The 18113-nt window shown below is 35.7% G+C and overlaps 1 protein-coding gene across 1 annotated transcript in view; it reads left to right on the forward strand.

Annotated features, from left to right (window-relative positions):
* Znf385d (zinc finger protein 385D) overlaps window positions 1–18113 on the forward strand; it is a 680575-nt gene that overhangs the window by 121772 nt on the left and 540690 nt on the right. Inside the window, 1 exon segment of the mRNA XM_013010375.1 lies at window positions 11323–11342. Within this exon segment, the coding sequence (XP_012865829.1) occupies window positions 11323–11342 (20 nt within the window).

Here is an 18113-nt window from a genome sequence, read left to right on the forward strand (position 1 = left end):
GTCTCATTTATTAAATTTATGACGTTCAACCACAAGAATATAACTATGATGAAGATACCTATGTGTATATGTGTGTGTGTGCACACAAAGAAACTGGAGCACACTTCCTGTACTAAGTTCAAGATAAAGATTGCCAGTGTGATTTCAAAATCCTCAGTTTCAATCTACTTTACCCTCAAGTGCTAGAATGTACGTCCCATTACAAACTATGAAAAAAGAATGAAAAAACATTGTGGCACTCAAAATAACCTACCTCATTTACTTTCAAAAAAGCAGCTCTTACTCGTTTTGACAGGACTGAGTAGTAGTAGTCTACACCGACCATTTTCCCTTTTCCTTAGAACTGATCTGCTGATGAACAGTGGTAAAATGAAAAGATGAAGGACATCTATATGTATTCAGCCATCTAACTGAGGATAGCAGATGGTCAGGGACACACTTGTAAGCAAAATGAGGCTTGTTTGCCTACTGCAGCCAGGGAAACTCAGCTTCACAAACAGACCTTGGGAGGGGTTCAGGAGGCAACTGCCCTTTTGCTGAATGGTTCTTGGAATGGTCTTGGAAAGTATTAATCTGTCTCAGATGGAGTACTACTAAGGCATAGGGCAGCTCAGTGATTGGGTTATTTCACTCCTGGGTAACCTCATTGAGGAGAGAAGCTAAATACCTGGTGTAACATTAATGAAAAAGCAAAAATTACTCTAAAAGGAAGCGCTCTTAGTCATTTTTCAGCTATGACATGACATTGGAAAAACCATCCACTCTTGCAGGCAGAATTTTGAGTGTTGCTGTGGAAACACTGGTTTTGTTTTTGGTAGGACACTTAACTGTGATTATCAGGAAAACTTGATTTGTATTTCCTCACAGTAGCTTTCTTCTAGGACAAGGTCATTCATTGCACTGCCTGCTTTATTGATTTTTAAAATCTGTTCCATAGTGACTAATCATTTACATTATCCATGCATTATACCATAACACATCATTTAATTAAATGATGAAAAATGAATTATAATCTAAAGTTAAAAGGGTTTTGGAAGCACTCAATAAATACGTATTTTAGACTTTTCACTATGTGTTGTATGTTAGAGACTTGAAAAATCTTGAGATTGTTTTCTCTAGTACCTCATAATGTAGAAAAGAACAAGGGGAAGTCAATGGCAGTTGCTATACAATTATGTAAATAATAAATAATGCAAGTACACAAATCAAGGAAGGTGCCAAGTTTTTATTGGACAAGTTACCTAACGTTCTTAATGGTGGAAAAATAAAATACTGCTAAGGAAAAGGCAGTGATGTAATGCAAGAGAAGGCTGAGGAATAAGGATAGATAGGAGTGCTAAAATATTATCCACATATGATACTTTACAATAAGTGTTACTTCATTCCTTAAGTACTCTAGTGGAAGTAAGAATATAAATTAAATCAATAAGAGTTTCAAGGTCTGGCATATTGATTAGAGATGTTCAGGAAATGTGCACTGATGATATTCAGATTGGGAAGGACACAGTGAAATGAGAAAGTCCAAAAATTGGTGAAGAGAAAATTGTTGTAACAGCCTTGATGGATAATTTGGGATTTGGCATAAACAGTCTTAGAACTCTTCCAATGGTTTGGACTAGTAACTTTACTTCCTATAATTTATTACTAAGAAACGAATTGGCTATTTATACCGAGATTTATGCATGAGGACATTTATTGCAAATAAGTTACGAGGAGACTAGAACCAACATAAATATTCAAAAAGACGGAAAGGAGTGAATCAATTGTGATAACGCCCAACACTAGAACACTTTGCAGCCCTTAAAAAGCATGCTAATTAGAATACTTAATGACTTGGGAACATGCTTGTAATGTTACATGGAAAACAGAAGAATATAATCATGAGTAAGTCTGCCTCACAGAAAGCTGAGTTCTTGCTGTATCTTCATCTCTAACTACCCCTACTATCCAGGAAAAATTCTTAAAAGTAATCACAGCCTTAAGCTCACCATCTGTTAATAGGGTAGAGGGGTAGGGCTGCCTTGGAGTGTGGATTGGAATGACACTCAAGAAGGAGTTCATTCACGTTGTAAGAGCTGAGTACACAGTAGTTGCGACGGATGATGACATTTCAAGCTGCTATTTTTCTTCTGATTCACAGAAATGGTTCTTCTGCTCCCTCTGGCTACTGTCAGCCATTATATTGTCTTGTGTTTCGTTGAACATGAACTTTGGGAAATAGCTGCTACACGTTTTCAAGTGTTGCCTTCAGAACAAATAGCAAGGGTTTCTAGTTTCCATTGTTTTGGTCCCATCTCGCACTTTTCTGATCTTTGATATTTGCGAAGTATCTGCTCTTAGTTAAATGTGTTATGCTTTGGGGACCATTTGTAGCACTTCTGTATCAGCTCAAGGGTAAAAATAAGCAAATAACCTGTTTACATGCTAAGTCCCAGGCACCAAATACCTATACACTACTTAACTCATGTATGTCTCATAACCACCATGCAAGTTACTATTCTCCTTTCACCATGGCACACCGGAGAGCAAAGTTAACTCACCCAACTTCACACAGATAGCTTAGTGGACAAGGCAGCCTTTAAGCCTTGCTTTCCTGGTCCTTAACTCCATTGTATTAGCACGCTACCTTTAAATAAACTGGAGTGCAAAGTTCATGTAAGCTGGTACTCTGACTCATACAGCACCAATGAAACTCCACTCCTTGCCACTGTATAGTAAAAGCCATACTCAATAAATCTGGCTCACATGACTGAGCACCAAATGCAGTATTTTTGTCATGAAGCCTTTCTGATACGGGGAAGCCTTTTACCTCCTGGCTTTCCAGAGCAAGTACTGGGAAAGCCACAATAGTATATGTTCCCTTGGTTTTGTAGCTGTTATGCTGCTCATTCCGGAATGTGAAAGAAACGCTTTTTGTTGTTTCTACCCAGACATTTGCTCAATTATTTCCAAATTGTAGAAAACAATAAGATGATTTCAAGTTATTTTTCTTCTTTCAGCTAAACAATTACTGTTGTTCTCATACACACATGTATGAGTTCACACATACACGTACATGAACACATAACACGCATGCCTCAAATGTTTGCTAACAAAACAAATGTGTTTTCTGTCCCGCTTTAAACTTAGAAAAATTCACAGCTTTGTAATAGCATGTGGATTCAGATCAAAGAGCTTACAGCATGATTTTGGCTCTTATTTCCCCCTCCCCCTCCTTTTTTTGCTTGACTGAATAGTTTATTATAACTGCATTTTAAAATTCCTTAGAAACACGAGACAGTCTTTGCCAGGAATACAACTGTTTTCCATCTAAAGTGCCAGCATTTCATCGTGCCTTGCAACATTTTAATTAGTTTGCTTATGGAACCAAACACTTGGAAAAAAGCACTGAAGGAAAGGAAAGGTTCCCTCACTGTAATTACTTTTTTTTTGCAAAGAATTACTTACATTTTCATAATTATTCAAGTGTTTTTGTGCAGGCATTTTTACATTTTTTAAATGGAAAATTATACCCCCATAAAAGCCAATGCCAGTTAGAGCTTTAATACAACATTCTAATTCCCAGGGCAGAGCACTGTTGATGCTGTGATCAAATCATACTCTGGTTGTTTAGAAAGATAGATTTGCTGCACCAACCTGCTAAATGTGAGTGGAGGCCAAAGGATTTTTTTGTCCTGTAATGTAATATTCAGTTTTCAAGGGGAGACTAGGCTGGGTTCTTTTCTTCTTTTTTTCTTTTCCTTCTTTCTTTTTTCGTTGGTAGTTTAAGAAGCTCAGAATTTCCCCATGTAGAATAGAAATAGGTGCTTCAATTCCTAAAACTTGTCCATAGAATGAAGAGATAGGTTGACATCTCTAAAAAGAAATAAAGGAAAAGAAAGAAAGAAAAGAATGTGAATAAATAAAAAAGGAAGGAAAGAATGAAGGAAGGAGGGAAGGAAGGAAGGAAACAGAAATGGAGGAGAGAATCTATAAAGCTTCTGTTACTATATTTGAGTCAGTTCTGGTATCAGTGTTGACACACTGATTTATAGCACATAATTTATAAATTAAGTACAAATGTGATTACCGGTCATATAGTCATAAAATACAATATAAATACCTATTAATGTTCAGAGCTAACTTGAGAAGAAATGACCAGAAATGAAAATAAAGATCAGATTACTCTCATCACCCTGAGAAACATATAGGCTATATTGTAAGTTCTTGCTAAGAAGTTATTTAAGGTTATACACTCATATTATCTAAAATGAAAGTGATTTCCAACTTTGAATTCATTGAGAGTTTTCTATTTCTAGATAATTACTAGTCTTTTTTTTAATAATTACTGGTCTTGAGCAAACCATTACTAGGTGTAGTCATGAGACAAAGGAACCACCATACTACTGTTTTCTATAAATCTCTAATATAAAAAGCAATTGCATTAGCAAGTTGAAAAAACATGTGGGCATCTCTTTTTCCCTAAGGAAAACTTAGCCTGTAATAGCTATTCATGTGTGACTTTTCCTCAAAAATTCTTAAGAAAGGTAATTTGACCAAAGCCAGGTAAAATGATAGCAGAATCTTGCTTTAAGAGTCAGAGTGTAATGGACTAATTGTTTGTTTGTACACTGTGCCAATCCTGGGGCTTAATATCAGGGCCCAAATGCTGTGCCTTAGCTTTTTTGCTCAAGGCTAGTGCTCTACCACTTGTGCCACAGCCTTGTTTGCTGGATTTTTGGTGGCTAAATTGGAGATAAGAGTCTCATGAAAACTTTCCTGCCAGCTTTAGACGGTGATCCTTGAATCTCAGCCTCTTGAGTGGCTAGGATTACAGGAGTAAGCTACTGACACTAAATTAAATACACTAAAATTTAAAGATAACTTAGCATTGAAATTTTATCTTCAATAAAAGCAGAAATTGGAAAAGGTAAACAAGACATTGTAGCAATCAAGAGCTAAATAATATACAGAAAGATGAGTATTCAATCCAGCCGTTACAGGAAAGCTCCAGGGAGACCAGAAGCACAAATGAATTCTTACTCAGTAACTTGACATTTCTCATCAGCAGAAATGTGAAATGTGAAATGTGAAAATGGCAAAAGTTGTGTCAACAAAGACAGTAAGTGATCAAGAAGCTAATTTTTGTGTTACCTGGGTAGGCTGAATCTTAATGGGATTAAATGAGGAGAGTTCTAAAATGTAATTATGTATTCACAGACTGAATAGCTTTTGTGATTTTTTTTAACACAGAGAAACACAACCCCCTAAGAATATCTACCCAGTGTTTCTAAGGATCAGAAAAAAAATAGCTTTTAAAAATTAGGACTGTGTAAGTCACTTGAAGGATACTTCATCATTTATCCACATATTTGTTCTCAGTCCAAAACCCAAAAACTTTTAGAAAGAGAGAATCCCCATTTGCTAGTAATTTTCTCTTACATGTCTAAACCAAGAGATACTCTTGAAATAATTAGATTTCCAACTGTTGCATCGGAACAGCATGTCAGAAAAATGACAATTATATTGTCATATGATTTGGAGAATAGCACATTTGGAAAACAGCAAACAGATGTAACAAATGCATCATGGGAGACAAAAGTCCAGTCCAAATCAGGAACGGAATAAGTTGGCCACATTCCTATGTAGTTTGTTGAAGTATATAGAATAGCTAATGAGTTATCTGCTAGAATAGAAACTATATGTGGTTCACCCAATTGTTGTTGTGGGGTTTTTTGTTTTGTTTTGTTTTTACACATTTTTATTGTAAAAATACTGTAAGAGAGGTTACAGTTACATGAGCAAGGTAATGAGTACATTTCCTTTCAAACGTTGTTACTTCCTCCTTTGTTTTTCCCCTATCATCCCTTCCCTCCCACCTCCACAACTACACTCCCCTTCCCCTGCCTAAATTGTAAAATTCGTTTTTCAACATAATGTCTTGTGCATCTCATTGTTACAATGGGTCAACCTGTATCCCTAGTTAAGCATTTTGGTTTTTTTCCTTACCCTCCCCAAATTAGAAAAGCAAAAGTGTATATACAAATTTTGGGCATTTACTCAAATGATCACAAGACTATACTAAAGCTACCAGCACAACTCTGTTTATTGCAGCATTATTTACCATAGCTAAGAATATGGAACTAACCCAGATGTCCCTCAGTAGATGAATGGATCAAGAAAATGTGGTATACATACACAATGGAATTCTATGCCTCCATCAGAAAGAATGACAATGCCCCATTTGTTAGGAAATGGAAAGACTTGGAGAAAATTATATTAAGTGAAGTAAACCAGACCCAAAGAAACATAGGTCCCATGGTTTCCCTTATTTGCAATAACTAGTATATGTCTGAGACAAGCAGAAAAGGTCAAAATCTATGTACATATGACCAGATAAGATGATGTTAAGTGAAATGAACCGTAAGATATGGACACAACTGTTTTTTTTTCTTTCTTGCTATTGTTTCTAACATATTTATAATGTACCAAGTTATTTTTTTGTTTCTTTATATGGTCCTTTCCCACAGTATATCCCCTGATTTCACTGTATTTGTTGTCAGTGGTTGTGTTTTATAGTTTCCATGGCTCTGGTTTAGAGTTCAACATAAAAACTTACCTAGTCTTATGGAATACATTGTTCCAAAATCCAATGCCTTAAAATAACAATGAATCAATATACTGCAGTTTGTATGTGGTAGGAATTATGAGCCGAATAATTCTAGTTGAGGTTTCTCATAAGTTAACAGTAAAATCAGCTGAGGGTAGTTGAAGACCTGCCTACAGTTGGAGGATCTACTTCAAGAAGGGTCATTCAAATTGTTGGTAAGATCTTAGGTCATTGCTATGGGGCCTTTCAATAATGCTGCCTCGGCCAGGCACTTGTACCTCATACTTGTAATCCTAGCTATTCAGAAAGCTGAGATGTGAGGATTGAAGTTCAAACCAGCTAAGCCAGGAACGTCTGTGATTATTTTATTCAATTAATAAGAGCTCAAGTGGTAGAGTACCAGCCTTGAGTGAAAAAGCTAAGCAAGCTTCTAAGGCTCTAAATTCAAGCCCCTAGAATTGGAATAAAAATATTAATAATGCTGTGTCTTTAGTGACTTTCTAGTCACTACTAACCCTTCAGTACAGGACCTAAGACTGAAGTGGCTCTATAAGGCTCATGAAATTATTTTGTTTGGTCCTGCCAAAATAACTGCAAGTGAAGCTTGAAATTCAATTACTCTAGAAGAATTTTTTTTCAAAAATATTAATTCAAATTCTGGGAATTATAATAATAATGTTAATTTTGAGGGACATCTATTATGGGATACACGGGGCAGTTAAGAGTTCATGACAAGACAAACACATATACTTATTTTTCAGCTGTATATACTTATTTTTCAGTTACTCCGAGGCTAGTGAGTGCTAGGCAGGGTGCAGTGTGCACACTGAAAGAGCATGAACACACCGTGGTGCAGCTACGGAGATCCAGTGATAGTGAGGGCAGGTACGGTCAGATGATTCCTCCAGATGTTATGACCTTGCGTCTAATAATTTATGAAAATATTATCACTTTCTTTATCCACACATCCAAGGTCACCAATGCTGAGAAAAACTGAATGGAGATTAAGGAAATGACAGTCTATAGAAAAGACTGCAAGAGGGCTGGGAAGATGGCTCAGTGGTAGAGCGCTTGCCTTGCATGCTCGAGGCCCTGGGTTCGATTCCTCAGCACCACATAAGCAAAAAGAAAAAAGCCAGAAGTGGTGCTGTGGCTCAAGTGGTAGAGAGCTAGCCTTGAGCTGAAGAGCTGAGGGACAGTGCCCAGGCCCAGAGTTCAGTCCCCATGACCAGACCCCTCCCAAAAAGAAAGAAAGAAAGAAAGAAAGAAAGAAAAGACTGCAAGAATCAATCACGTGAAAGTTGGGTATGTTCCAAAATCCAAAATGCAAGAACAGAACAATGATCAAAGCCAAACCGTCATGATATTGATGTATCCTGGGTGGTTATTAAAACTTTCATGGTGTGACATCCTAGGAATGGTGATCACAAAGAAAAGCCAGTGTAACCTGTTGTTCTTTCCAAGAGAAATGGACAGTGATGTTGTTGTTGTTGTTGAAGTCAAAGCTAAACCTGTGTGCCTAGTTTGTGGCAATGCATTAACAACAGTGGAGCGGGGGCGGGGGGAATTCAATCTGGGGCTTCATTTACGGCTCAAAATATTCTAAGCTTGATGAATTGAGAGAGCAAATGGAACTTGATGATAAAATGATGCTTTTCAGCATCATTTGGATTCACAACAGGTCATGTTCACTGCTCCTCATTGGAACAGAAACAATGTTATTCCGTTGTTATAGAATGAGCAAGCTAAGGCAAAGATGTTGAGGCTTCATGTAGAGGAAGGGTGTGTGAAGAGTTTGTGAAAATTGGTGGCCTCTGTGGAATTAATGGTACCAGATAGAGTCTTAGTTTGTCTTGAAGAAGTTCGATCAGACTACGGACAACAAACAACGCTGAAAAAAAGAACAACTCTGAAGAATTCTGTAGATTATTATTATTATTTCCCTCTGGTTTGTGATAAGACAACAGAATACAAATTCTGCCCAACTGGCCATTTTCATCCACGAGGTAAATATAGTTTGATTTGCAGAGGGATGGTCTTGAGAAATTTGTTTTATTTATAGAAACACTGGAACTAATATGTGTTAGCACCTATGTATCTGTGGACATTTTTCTAGACCACCATAAAACTCCCTTTGGGAGAAGGCTTGGCATATGTTTTTATACTACGTATAACCTTCAGTATTTCTGCTGAGAGGAAATATCATGTAGTAATCTTCAGTTATTTGTGGATTGAGAGGCCTGGGTGGCCAGTAACAGAGCCAATTTAGGAAACAACTTGTTTATTAAGTGGAACAAGAGATTTACTCATGTCTTACTTTGTATTAAGCCCCAACACCTCACATTTTGCCAAAGGGATCCTTAAATATAGATTGTAGAAGAGCACAGAATTTGGGTTTCTCTTCCCTTCCATTTGGTTTAGTTTTTTTTTTGTTGTTGTTCTTTGGATTATTTTTGTTTTCGTCATTGGTTCTGGGTCTTGAACACAAGGCCGAGGTACTGTCCATTAGCTTTTATACTCAAGGCTACCACTCTATCACTTTGAGCACTACCTCTGATATTCTGGTAGTTAACTGGAGAAAATAATCTCATTGACTTTTCCTGTGGGTCTGGCTTCAAACTGTGATTCTCAGATCTGGGTTTTTTGAGTTGCTAAGATTACAGGTGTGAGCTACCTACACCAGGCCATTTGGTATAATTTTAAAGGAAAATAACCAAATATCTCATGTCCTCTGTTTGAAGTGTATGGATTTAGCCCAGAATATTCTCTGAGCAAATGAGTCATCACTTAGATATCATTTGGTCACAGTGACCATTGGAAGGAAGACTGGTGTGTACCCAAGACAGTCATGATTATTTTCTATTGTTCTGCATGTCACCATGTCCAGTTGGCAGACTATTAAAGCTGGCAAACTTGGATTCTTTGTAAGCTAAACCAGGGAAAATAAGGTTTTAAACTTAAGTGCCCAAAGTGCCAATTCTAGACATTAAGATGAAGAAGAATATGGTTTTTGAAATTCTTTTAAAACATTTTTTATTTGTATTATCTCTAAATAATTATATAGCTTGGTTTGAATTCAATATGTCCGTTTATTATTACAGTGCCATTTGAATCATGTAAACCCCTTTATTATTCTCCTCCATCTCTACCAACCCATCCTTTCCCTCAAGTTACCTGGTTCCATGTACATATCACATGTACATATGTGAAAATGTGTTCATACTATGACTATATTCCCCTCCGGTCTTGTTTACATTTGCCTGTTCCTTCCTCCTAACCTCTCACAACAAAACATATTTCAGCTGTTTAGCTCTTAAGTTAGTTGCTCAAAGGAGTACAGTTTTAGATTTATATGTACATACAAATTACTACAAACACAGGTTGTATTTACAACCTGTATTTCTTGGAGTCTAGCATACTTCACTTAATATAATTTTTTTCTAAGTCCTTCCATTTCTTAATGAATGGTACAATATCATTGTTTCTGATGAAAGCATAGAATTCCATTGTGTATGTATACCACATTTCCTCAATCCATTTGTCCACTGAGAGGCATCTGGGTTGATTCCATATCTTGACTATGAGGCCAAAGTGGGATATTCATATGAGAGGATCACAAAGGCTCAATAGCTATGTAGGTAAGATCATATAAAATGTTGTTTATCAAAATGAACTCCAAGAAATGGAAACCAAAGTTTTTGTTATGTTTTTTTGTTTTTTCCCCTTGTGCCATTGTTTTTGAGTTTTGTACCTTTTGTTTTATATATGTTTATTTGTTTGAGGGAGGGTAAGAGGGATCACAGAAATGGTGGGACAAAGGATAAACAAATTCAGTAGTGACAGTCACTAGACACTATGTTGAGAATGAGCTATACAACTTGTGAGGGTGGGAGTTCGTGAGGGAAAAAACTAGGAGAAAAAGAGGTGACACTGTTCAAAAAGAAATGTGCACTACCTGACTTAAGTAAGTGTAACCCCTCTATACATCACCTTTACAATAAAAACAAATAAAAATTATAGGAAAATTTATAAGAAAAAACTAAAAATAAAAAGCAACTTTAGCCAACCTTAATATACTTCTACAGAGACATGCTCTCAGTTTACCAGGTCAATATATCAAGTATATATTTACTTATTAAAGTGCATAGTTTCCAGATAGGTAAACCAATCTGAGAGCACTAAGAAGAAGCCAATAAAAGTGTGAAATCATGGGGGGCTTGGAGGAGGGGTGAAGGAGTACAAGGGAGGGGTAACAATGTTCTACAAGAAATGTACTCAGTACCTTACTTATGTAACTGCAACTCCTCTGCACATCACCCTTACAATAAAATAAAATAAATGAGTAACCATTAGAATCATCCCTGTTATATACCATATACTAGTGAATATATCTGTGTGTATATGACCCTGTACATCTTTTCATAAATGCTTATAATTTAGATCTAACTTCCATATTTGAGAGAAAACATGTTATTTATCTCTCTGAGCTTGATGTATTACACTTAATGTAATTTTTTCCAGGCTTATCAATCTCCCTACCAATTACATAATCTTGCCAGGCACTGGTAGCTCACACCTGTAATCCTAGCTATTCAAGAGGCTGAGATCTGAGGATTGCAGTTCAAAACCAGCCTGGGTAGGAAAGTCTGTGAGACTCTTATCTCGAATTAACCACCAGAAAACCAGGAGTGGTGCTGTGGCTCAAGTGGTAGAGCACTAACCTTAAGCTGAAGAGTTCAAGGGAGAGTGCCCAGTCCCAGGGTTCAAGCCCCATGATCAGCAAAATAAATAAATAAATAAAAAGACATAATCTTATTTTGCCTGTAGATGAATAGAACTTCTGTGTGTGTGTGTGTGTGTGTGTGTATGTGCGTGTGTGTTGTTCACATTTTATCAATTTGCTCATACAATATAGGGCATCTGACTGCTTTTATAACTTGGGTATTGTGAACAGTACAGCAGTGGACCTGGTTGTGCAAGTGACTTTATTGTTTCCTTACTTCTAATCTTTGGATAAGTGCCCAAGATTCATATTGCTGGAAGATACACTTTTGTTTTTAGTTAAACTGTAGTAAATATTTAATCTGTAATTGAGTTTAATTGTTCAAATTTAGTATGGCTATTTTAGTCAGACTAAACACTTTTAGAATGCTTTCATCTGCCAACTAAACTTATTCTCCAGGGAGAATTTTCTTTTTTTATATTTCTTTAAAATAAGTTTTTTATTGTGAAAATACTGTTCATAAGGATTATAATTACATGAGCAAGATAATGAGTACATTTCTTATCAAGTATTGTTGCCTTCTCCTTTGTTTTTCCCCTACCATCCCTTCCCTCCCATCTCTACAACTACATTTTCCTCCCAGTTGTAAAGTTCGTTTTTCGACATAGCATCTTGTACAACCCATTGTTGCAATGGGTCAACCTGTATCATACTTTAAAAAGGCTCCCAAAGGCCTGGGACATCAACCAAAAAAATTTAAAACAATTTGTCTTTATTTGTAAAGGGAGATTGGAAACATTTTGAATTCTCAAGAATTGCAAAGCAATATTATTATTAATATCTGATGTTTCAGATTTTGTTTGTAACGACACAACTATTACTAGGCTTCTCAACCCTCCAGCAGTGGGGAGAATCAGATCAGGGTTTACCCATTCTTAAGCAGCCTCCCAGTATATGTGAGATACCATGTAGGTCAGCAAACACATAGTCCTTCACTCAACTTACTGCTACTTTTCTATTGGTAAGCTCAGGCTTTGAATTCAGAGCCTTTTGTTTCCTAGGCAAAAACTCTACTATTCTCTCAGTGTGCTCCCCCATTCAAATTTAATTATTTTTCAGATAAAGTTCTATGGTTCCATTATTATTATTATTATTATTATATTTTGTCTGAGGCTATCTGAGATTAAGACTCTCCTCCTCTACTCATCCTCCATATCTGGGATGACAGATGCTTGCCACCACACCCAACTTATTGGATGAGTTGGGGTCTTGGTAACTTACCTCCAGTTCCCTGCCTCCCAAGAGGATCACAGGCATGAGCCCTATTCCTGGCCCAATCGCTCACTCCTGGCACTTTCTCTGTATTCCTTTCAAGCTGTAAACAATTGAGATCCAAAGAGGGGTTTATTAGCTGAGGAGGAGGAAGAGGATTAATATTAGCCACTCGAAAACTGCCATCATTATAACCAGGCTTTGATTTCTCAAATAATTTTTAAAGCAATTCATTTGGAGAATGCATAAGTGAAAATGCAGACATCCTGTGTATAGTCTAGCAAATTTTCACAACTATTCCTGTGGTAACGATCACTGGGCCAAAGGCAGAATTCTAGTATTTCTAGTATTCCAAATTCCCATGGAGAACTACCTCTGGTCCCAAATCCCTTATAATAGTATTTGCAAGTTGGTTCTGACCCCGCCTTTTTGATGGAAATGGTACCACCACGAGCATATACTCTGCATCTGGCTTCTTCCATACAATATTATGTTTGAAAAATTCATTAGTCTTATACATAGTGTAACTCATTATTTTTCAGTACTAAACAGTTTTTGAGAATATGAAAATATCCAAGTGTCCACATTAGTGGTGAAGAAAGGTTTGAGCCTATTATGAATACGGCAATGACAGGACATAGCAGGCCATGATTTTGTTACCCACCTATTCACTTATATTTCTAATGGTATTCTCAGTACTTTCCACTCGTAGAAAACGCCTAGACAGAAAGTGAATTTCTAATAATCTATTTTCCAGCTCACTCATCCTCTCATCAGTTGTGTCCATGCTTTAATTTAGTTATGGATTTTTATTAGATTTTATTATTAAAATATATAAGTTAGACAAGGCAATGGGTTTTATTATGATATTTTCATATACTGTTCTTTGATATTTATCTCACTTATGTTTCTCTCTATTCCCCCCTCTTAACCCTTCTCATATGCCTAGCCACCATCCTTTATATAAATATATACACATACATATATATGTCTAGTATATCATATGTGTATATATACATATCACAAATAGATATAAATTCTGATATATTTCAATTCAAAATTTCCATTTGACCTTTTACTTATTTTGAATTAAATTATGTACTTGGCCACCTGTATATAGATATTAATCACAATTACACCAGAATTTCACCTGATGTCACTTGCTTTTGTTCGACCTGTATGTCATTGTCATCAATGTTTTATTATATTTCATTATTTTCTAGCTCAACTTCTTTAAACAATTCTGTTTTAATTTCTTATTTCATTTATTAATTATTCAGGGACATGTGGTCTAATTTGTATGTATTTGTGAGTTTTTTAAAATTTCTCTTGATACTAATTCCTAGTTTTATACCATTGTAGTCTGAAAATACACCAGCTATGTTTTATATGTATGTATATATATATATATATATATTTGAACATATATTGTTTTTGTGAAGATGATGTACAGAGGAATTACAGTAGCATAATACTCTTCTATTTTTAAAGACTGGTTGATGGCTTCAACATGATACATCCTAAACAATGTTGTCATGAGCTTATCTGTACTATTGTTGCTGGATAGAGTACCTTATGGACATGTGTTAGGTCCAATTTCATTTTCTTTTTGGATGATCTGTCCATTGATACCAATGCTGAAAATTCCATACTACTACTATTTTATGTTTGCTTTCTCTTCTAATCTATATTTTGATATATATATGTATATATATTGTTTAATGTTGAATGTTCATGCAGTTATCAGATTCATATTATCTTTAATCAATTGGTTCAATGTTCATTATTTAAAATCTTTGTCTCATTTTGTCTGAGTTAAAAATATTGTACTATATGAGTATAGATACACCTCTTCTGTATTGGTTTTCATTTGCTCAGAAAATGTTTTTCTTCTTCGCTTAACTCTCAGTCTCTGAGTGTCCTTAAATATATAGGGATTCTACTATAGATGTTCTAAATTGTATCTTCATCTTATTTCTTTAAATCTCTGCCAGAATTGATTTATTTATGTGTGATATATAGTACTGATAATAATATATACTGATAACTTCCTCTGGCAGTCTAGAAAACAATTAATTTCCTGAATGAAATTAGAACTTTGACTAACTTGAGGCTGGTTTCCAGTCTTAGTTAGATTTGAATTACTTTTAATTTATTCCTTTGCCTATGGTAAATTTTCCCCCTGGGTCTCTATTAGAACTCAGTGTTTGGTAAGACTATTAGTCTTACTTTGAGACTCTGAAATGCAGATTTGATCCTCCAACTGGAAAGATGCTGCTTTTCAGCTATGTTTGTTTCTTTATATATACCTTCTTTCAGGCTCTCAAAAAAAATCTTATCCTGAGTAGATTAGTGAGATAACAGAATTTAAAGCCATTCTTACTTCCTTGCACTTCATTCATCCCTGGAATCTTAGTCAGTAAAATTTATGCCTCAGATTAAACACACCTACAATTATTTGTGAAACCATGTGGGTTCTCTGAAAATGTTTCTGAGTTATAGGATTTTACCAGCTATTCTCCCTTACTTCCATCTTGGGTAAGTCACGAATCTATAAATGCTTTGGGGAAGAAATAAATGAGCAGAAAATGTAGCTCACTTTGGTAAGATCTGGTCCATACTGACCAGATATTTAAGTAATTCTGTGCTTTTAAAACTGTTGTTTGAAATATCGTCATGGTATTTAATCTCCAAGACAGAACATTGTTCTTTTATAAGATACCCAAACATCCCTGAAAGTAGAAGGCTGAGACTTAAAATTTTATCCTACTTTTACAAACAAATATTTACATGGCTGCAAAAATAAAGCATTTTGATTTTTAATACACTTGTAAGAAATTGTCTTGATGATGGGACTTTTAAAGAAATTAAATGTGACAGACCAGATTATATTTCTCTGCCCAGGACTGAAATAAATTAAAGACCACCAAGAGTGCCAAAGCGTGAAAATTAAAACAATGAACATTATAACACATCTAGGTTTATGGTTATATTTCATTAAAGTCCTTTATACTAGTCAAAGATAGAAATTTTCTTCAAAGATTAGGCAAAATGAACCCCAAGATAAGGACACAATGTTTTTAATTCTTTCTTGCTATTGTTTCTAACATATTTATAAGATAATTTCTTTGTTGCTTTGTATGTCCCTCCCCCGGTATAACCCCTGCTTTCACTGTATTTGATGTTGGTATAATTTGTGGAAGGGAAAGGAAAAAACAAGTTGTTTAACTAGGGATACAGGTGAACCCATTGCAACAATGAGATGTACAAGATGTAATGTGCAAAATGAAATTTACAACTTTGGCAGGGGACTGGAGAGATGGGAGGGCAGGGATGGTAAAGGGAAAAAAGGAGGAGGCAACAATGCTTGATAAGAAATGTACTCATTACCTTGCTCCTGTAATTGCAACCCTTCTGTATGGTATTTTCACAATAAAAAATTATTAATAAATTAAAAGATCACATGCACTGCCTATTTATGATCAATTGATATAATAGGGTTTTAAAATCGTAATATACAGAATTTTCATCTCTTTATGTTTTAATTTCTGTCTATTTGGCTATTCTAAAACAGAAATCAACTCACTCATGTGTATTCACTTAATCTACCAAAAACATCAGAAGTGAATCTTCTAGTTGAAACCAATGTGTTCATGAATGACTATTAATTGGAGGAATCGGGAAACAAGTGCAACAGATAATCTGTGCTGCATGCAATCCATCTGACCCAGCAGAAGAAATTGCTAGATTCATTAAATTGGGTGCCCTAGGTGAATCCTTACTAACCTGGAACTCTCATTTCCCTTGGGCTTTATAGAACATGATAACAAGGTCATTGCCTTACCTTTTAAATGTCAAAATGATTTTTTCTTATTTGTTACAAGTAAAATTTGTTTTCCAAACTAAATGCTAGCTTTAGAATTTGTGGTAAGGTGTTTAGGGATGTTTTTCAACTAAAGTCAGGAACATAATTCTACCTAAGTCCTGTGCTGTAAATTATCGATTTACTCAAATCCGTTGTGGTAGAACTGTGCTGCTAAATATGGATCACCTACAAGAATGGCTCTCTCTCTGCTGTGAAAATTTGAAATAAGATTTGCAAAATTCACTCCAGAGAGACAAGTAGTCAAGAAAGAAGAGAAAGGGGGTAAAAAATACTTGTTGAAAATTCGTCTACCATCATGAATGTGCATTTTTATTTTTTTAATTTTAGACTTACAGAAAAGAGAGGAATGGGAACTCCCATTTAAACTTTATTGAAATACACTTATTATTTGCACGTTTTTCCTCCTAACATTTCTCCTTCCCTTTTAATGTATTCTTGGGCCACTTGAGGGTTGTTGGAAATAATAATCCTTGTCTTCCCTAAATACTTGGGTGTGCATTTCCACTTAACATAGAATATTTATACATTTCAGAAAATTTAATACTGATATAATAACATCCAATTCAATTTAGTATCCTCCATAGCATTAATGTTTTTATTACTGTATTTTTATTACAGAACTGTTCTTTGACCTTTATCTTTCTTGTTTTGACATTTGTGAAGGGTAACAGCTAATTTTCCTGAATGATGCTCATAGATTGTATTCCTGACACTGTGGCTTTTAATAGTGTTTATTTTCTTGACTTCATCTGCATACTCTAATAGAATGTGCTCAGCCAATGTGTACCTCTTCACTGGACAAGGCCTTGTACACAGCAGGTGCTGTATACTTGATTTGTTAATAGATATGTACTTATATGTGGCACGTGATTTATGTTTACATTTAATTTTTAGTCTTTGAAACAACATTGAAATCTAGTTATTTTAAAACCTAATTCATACATAAGGAAAGTTGGGGTAAGTTTTCTACTGGCAGCAAGTGACCCAAGAAATGTCAACTGTACTGCTCATATTGAAAGCCTTTATTCTCAGTTCTCAGTGAAAAATCTCTCAGCTGGGTGCCAGTGTCTCATGCCTGTAATCCTAGCTACTCAGGAGGCTGAGATCTGAGATCACAGTTCAAAGCCAGCCCAGTCAGGAAAGTCTGTGAGACTCTAATCTCCAAGTAACCACCAGAAAACTGGAAATGGTGCCGTGGCTCAAGTGGTAGAGTGCTAGCCCGAGAGCTGAAGAGCTGAGGGACAGCGCCCGGGCTCAGAGTTCAAGCCCCATGACAAAAAAAAAAAAATCCCTACTAACTCTGAGTATAGATTTTTCCATCTTTTGGATATCATACTTTCTGTTTCTAGATTCAGTGTTGGAATTCATTAAAATGACAATGTATTATAGATAATTATGACTAATATGAAATCAGCTGGAGTGCAAACATAGTACTTTTATTGCTTAAAGTGTGATGTGTGCATTTTACTAATGAAGTGGCCGCCTCTAAAGAAAGTTTAGGATCCTATTGATGGCCTCCAAGTGCAGTTGATAAGAAGAAAATTTAACTTTTAACATAAAACAGGCTACCCTGTACCTTAAGGAGAGTCTTTGAAACTGAAGATTGTCTTCTTACCTCCTCCCCCTCCCCCTCCCCTCCCCCT

The sequence above is a fragment of the Dipodomys ordii genome, unplaced genomic scaffold (assembly GCF_000151885.1).
Source record: "Dipodomys ordii isolate 6190 unplaced genomic scaffold, Dord_2.0 Scaffold12, whole genome shotgun sequence".
Classification (NCBI taxonomy): Eukaryota; Metazoa; Chordata; class Mammalia; order Rodentia; family Heteromyidae; genus Dipodomys; species Dipodomys ordii.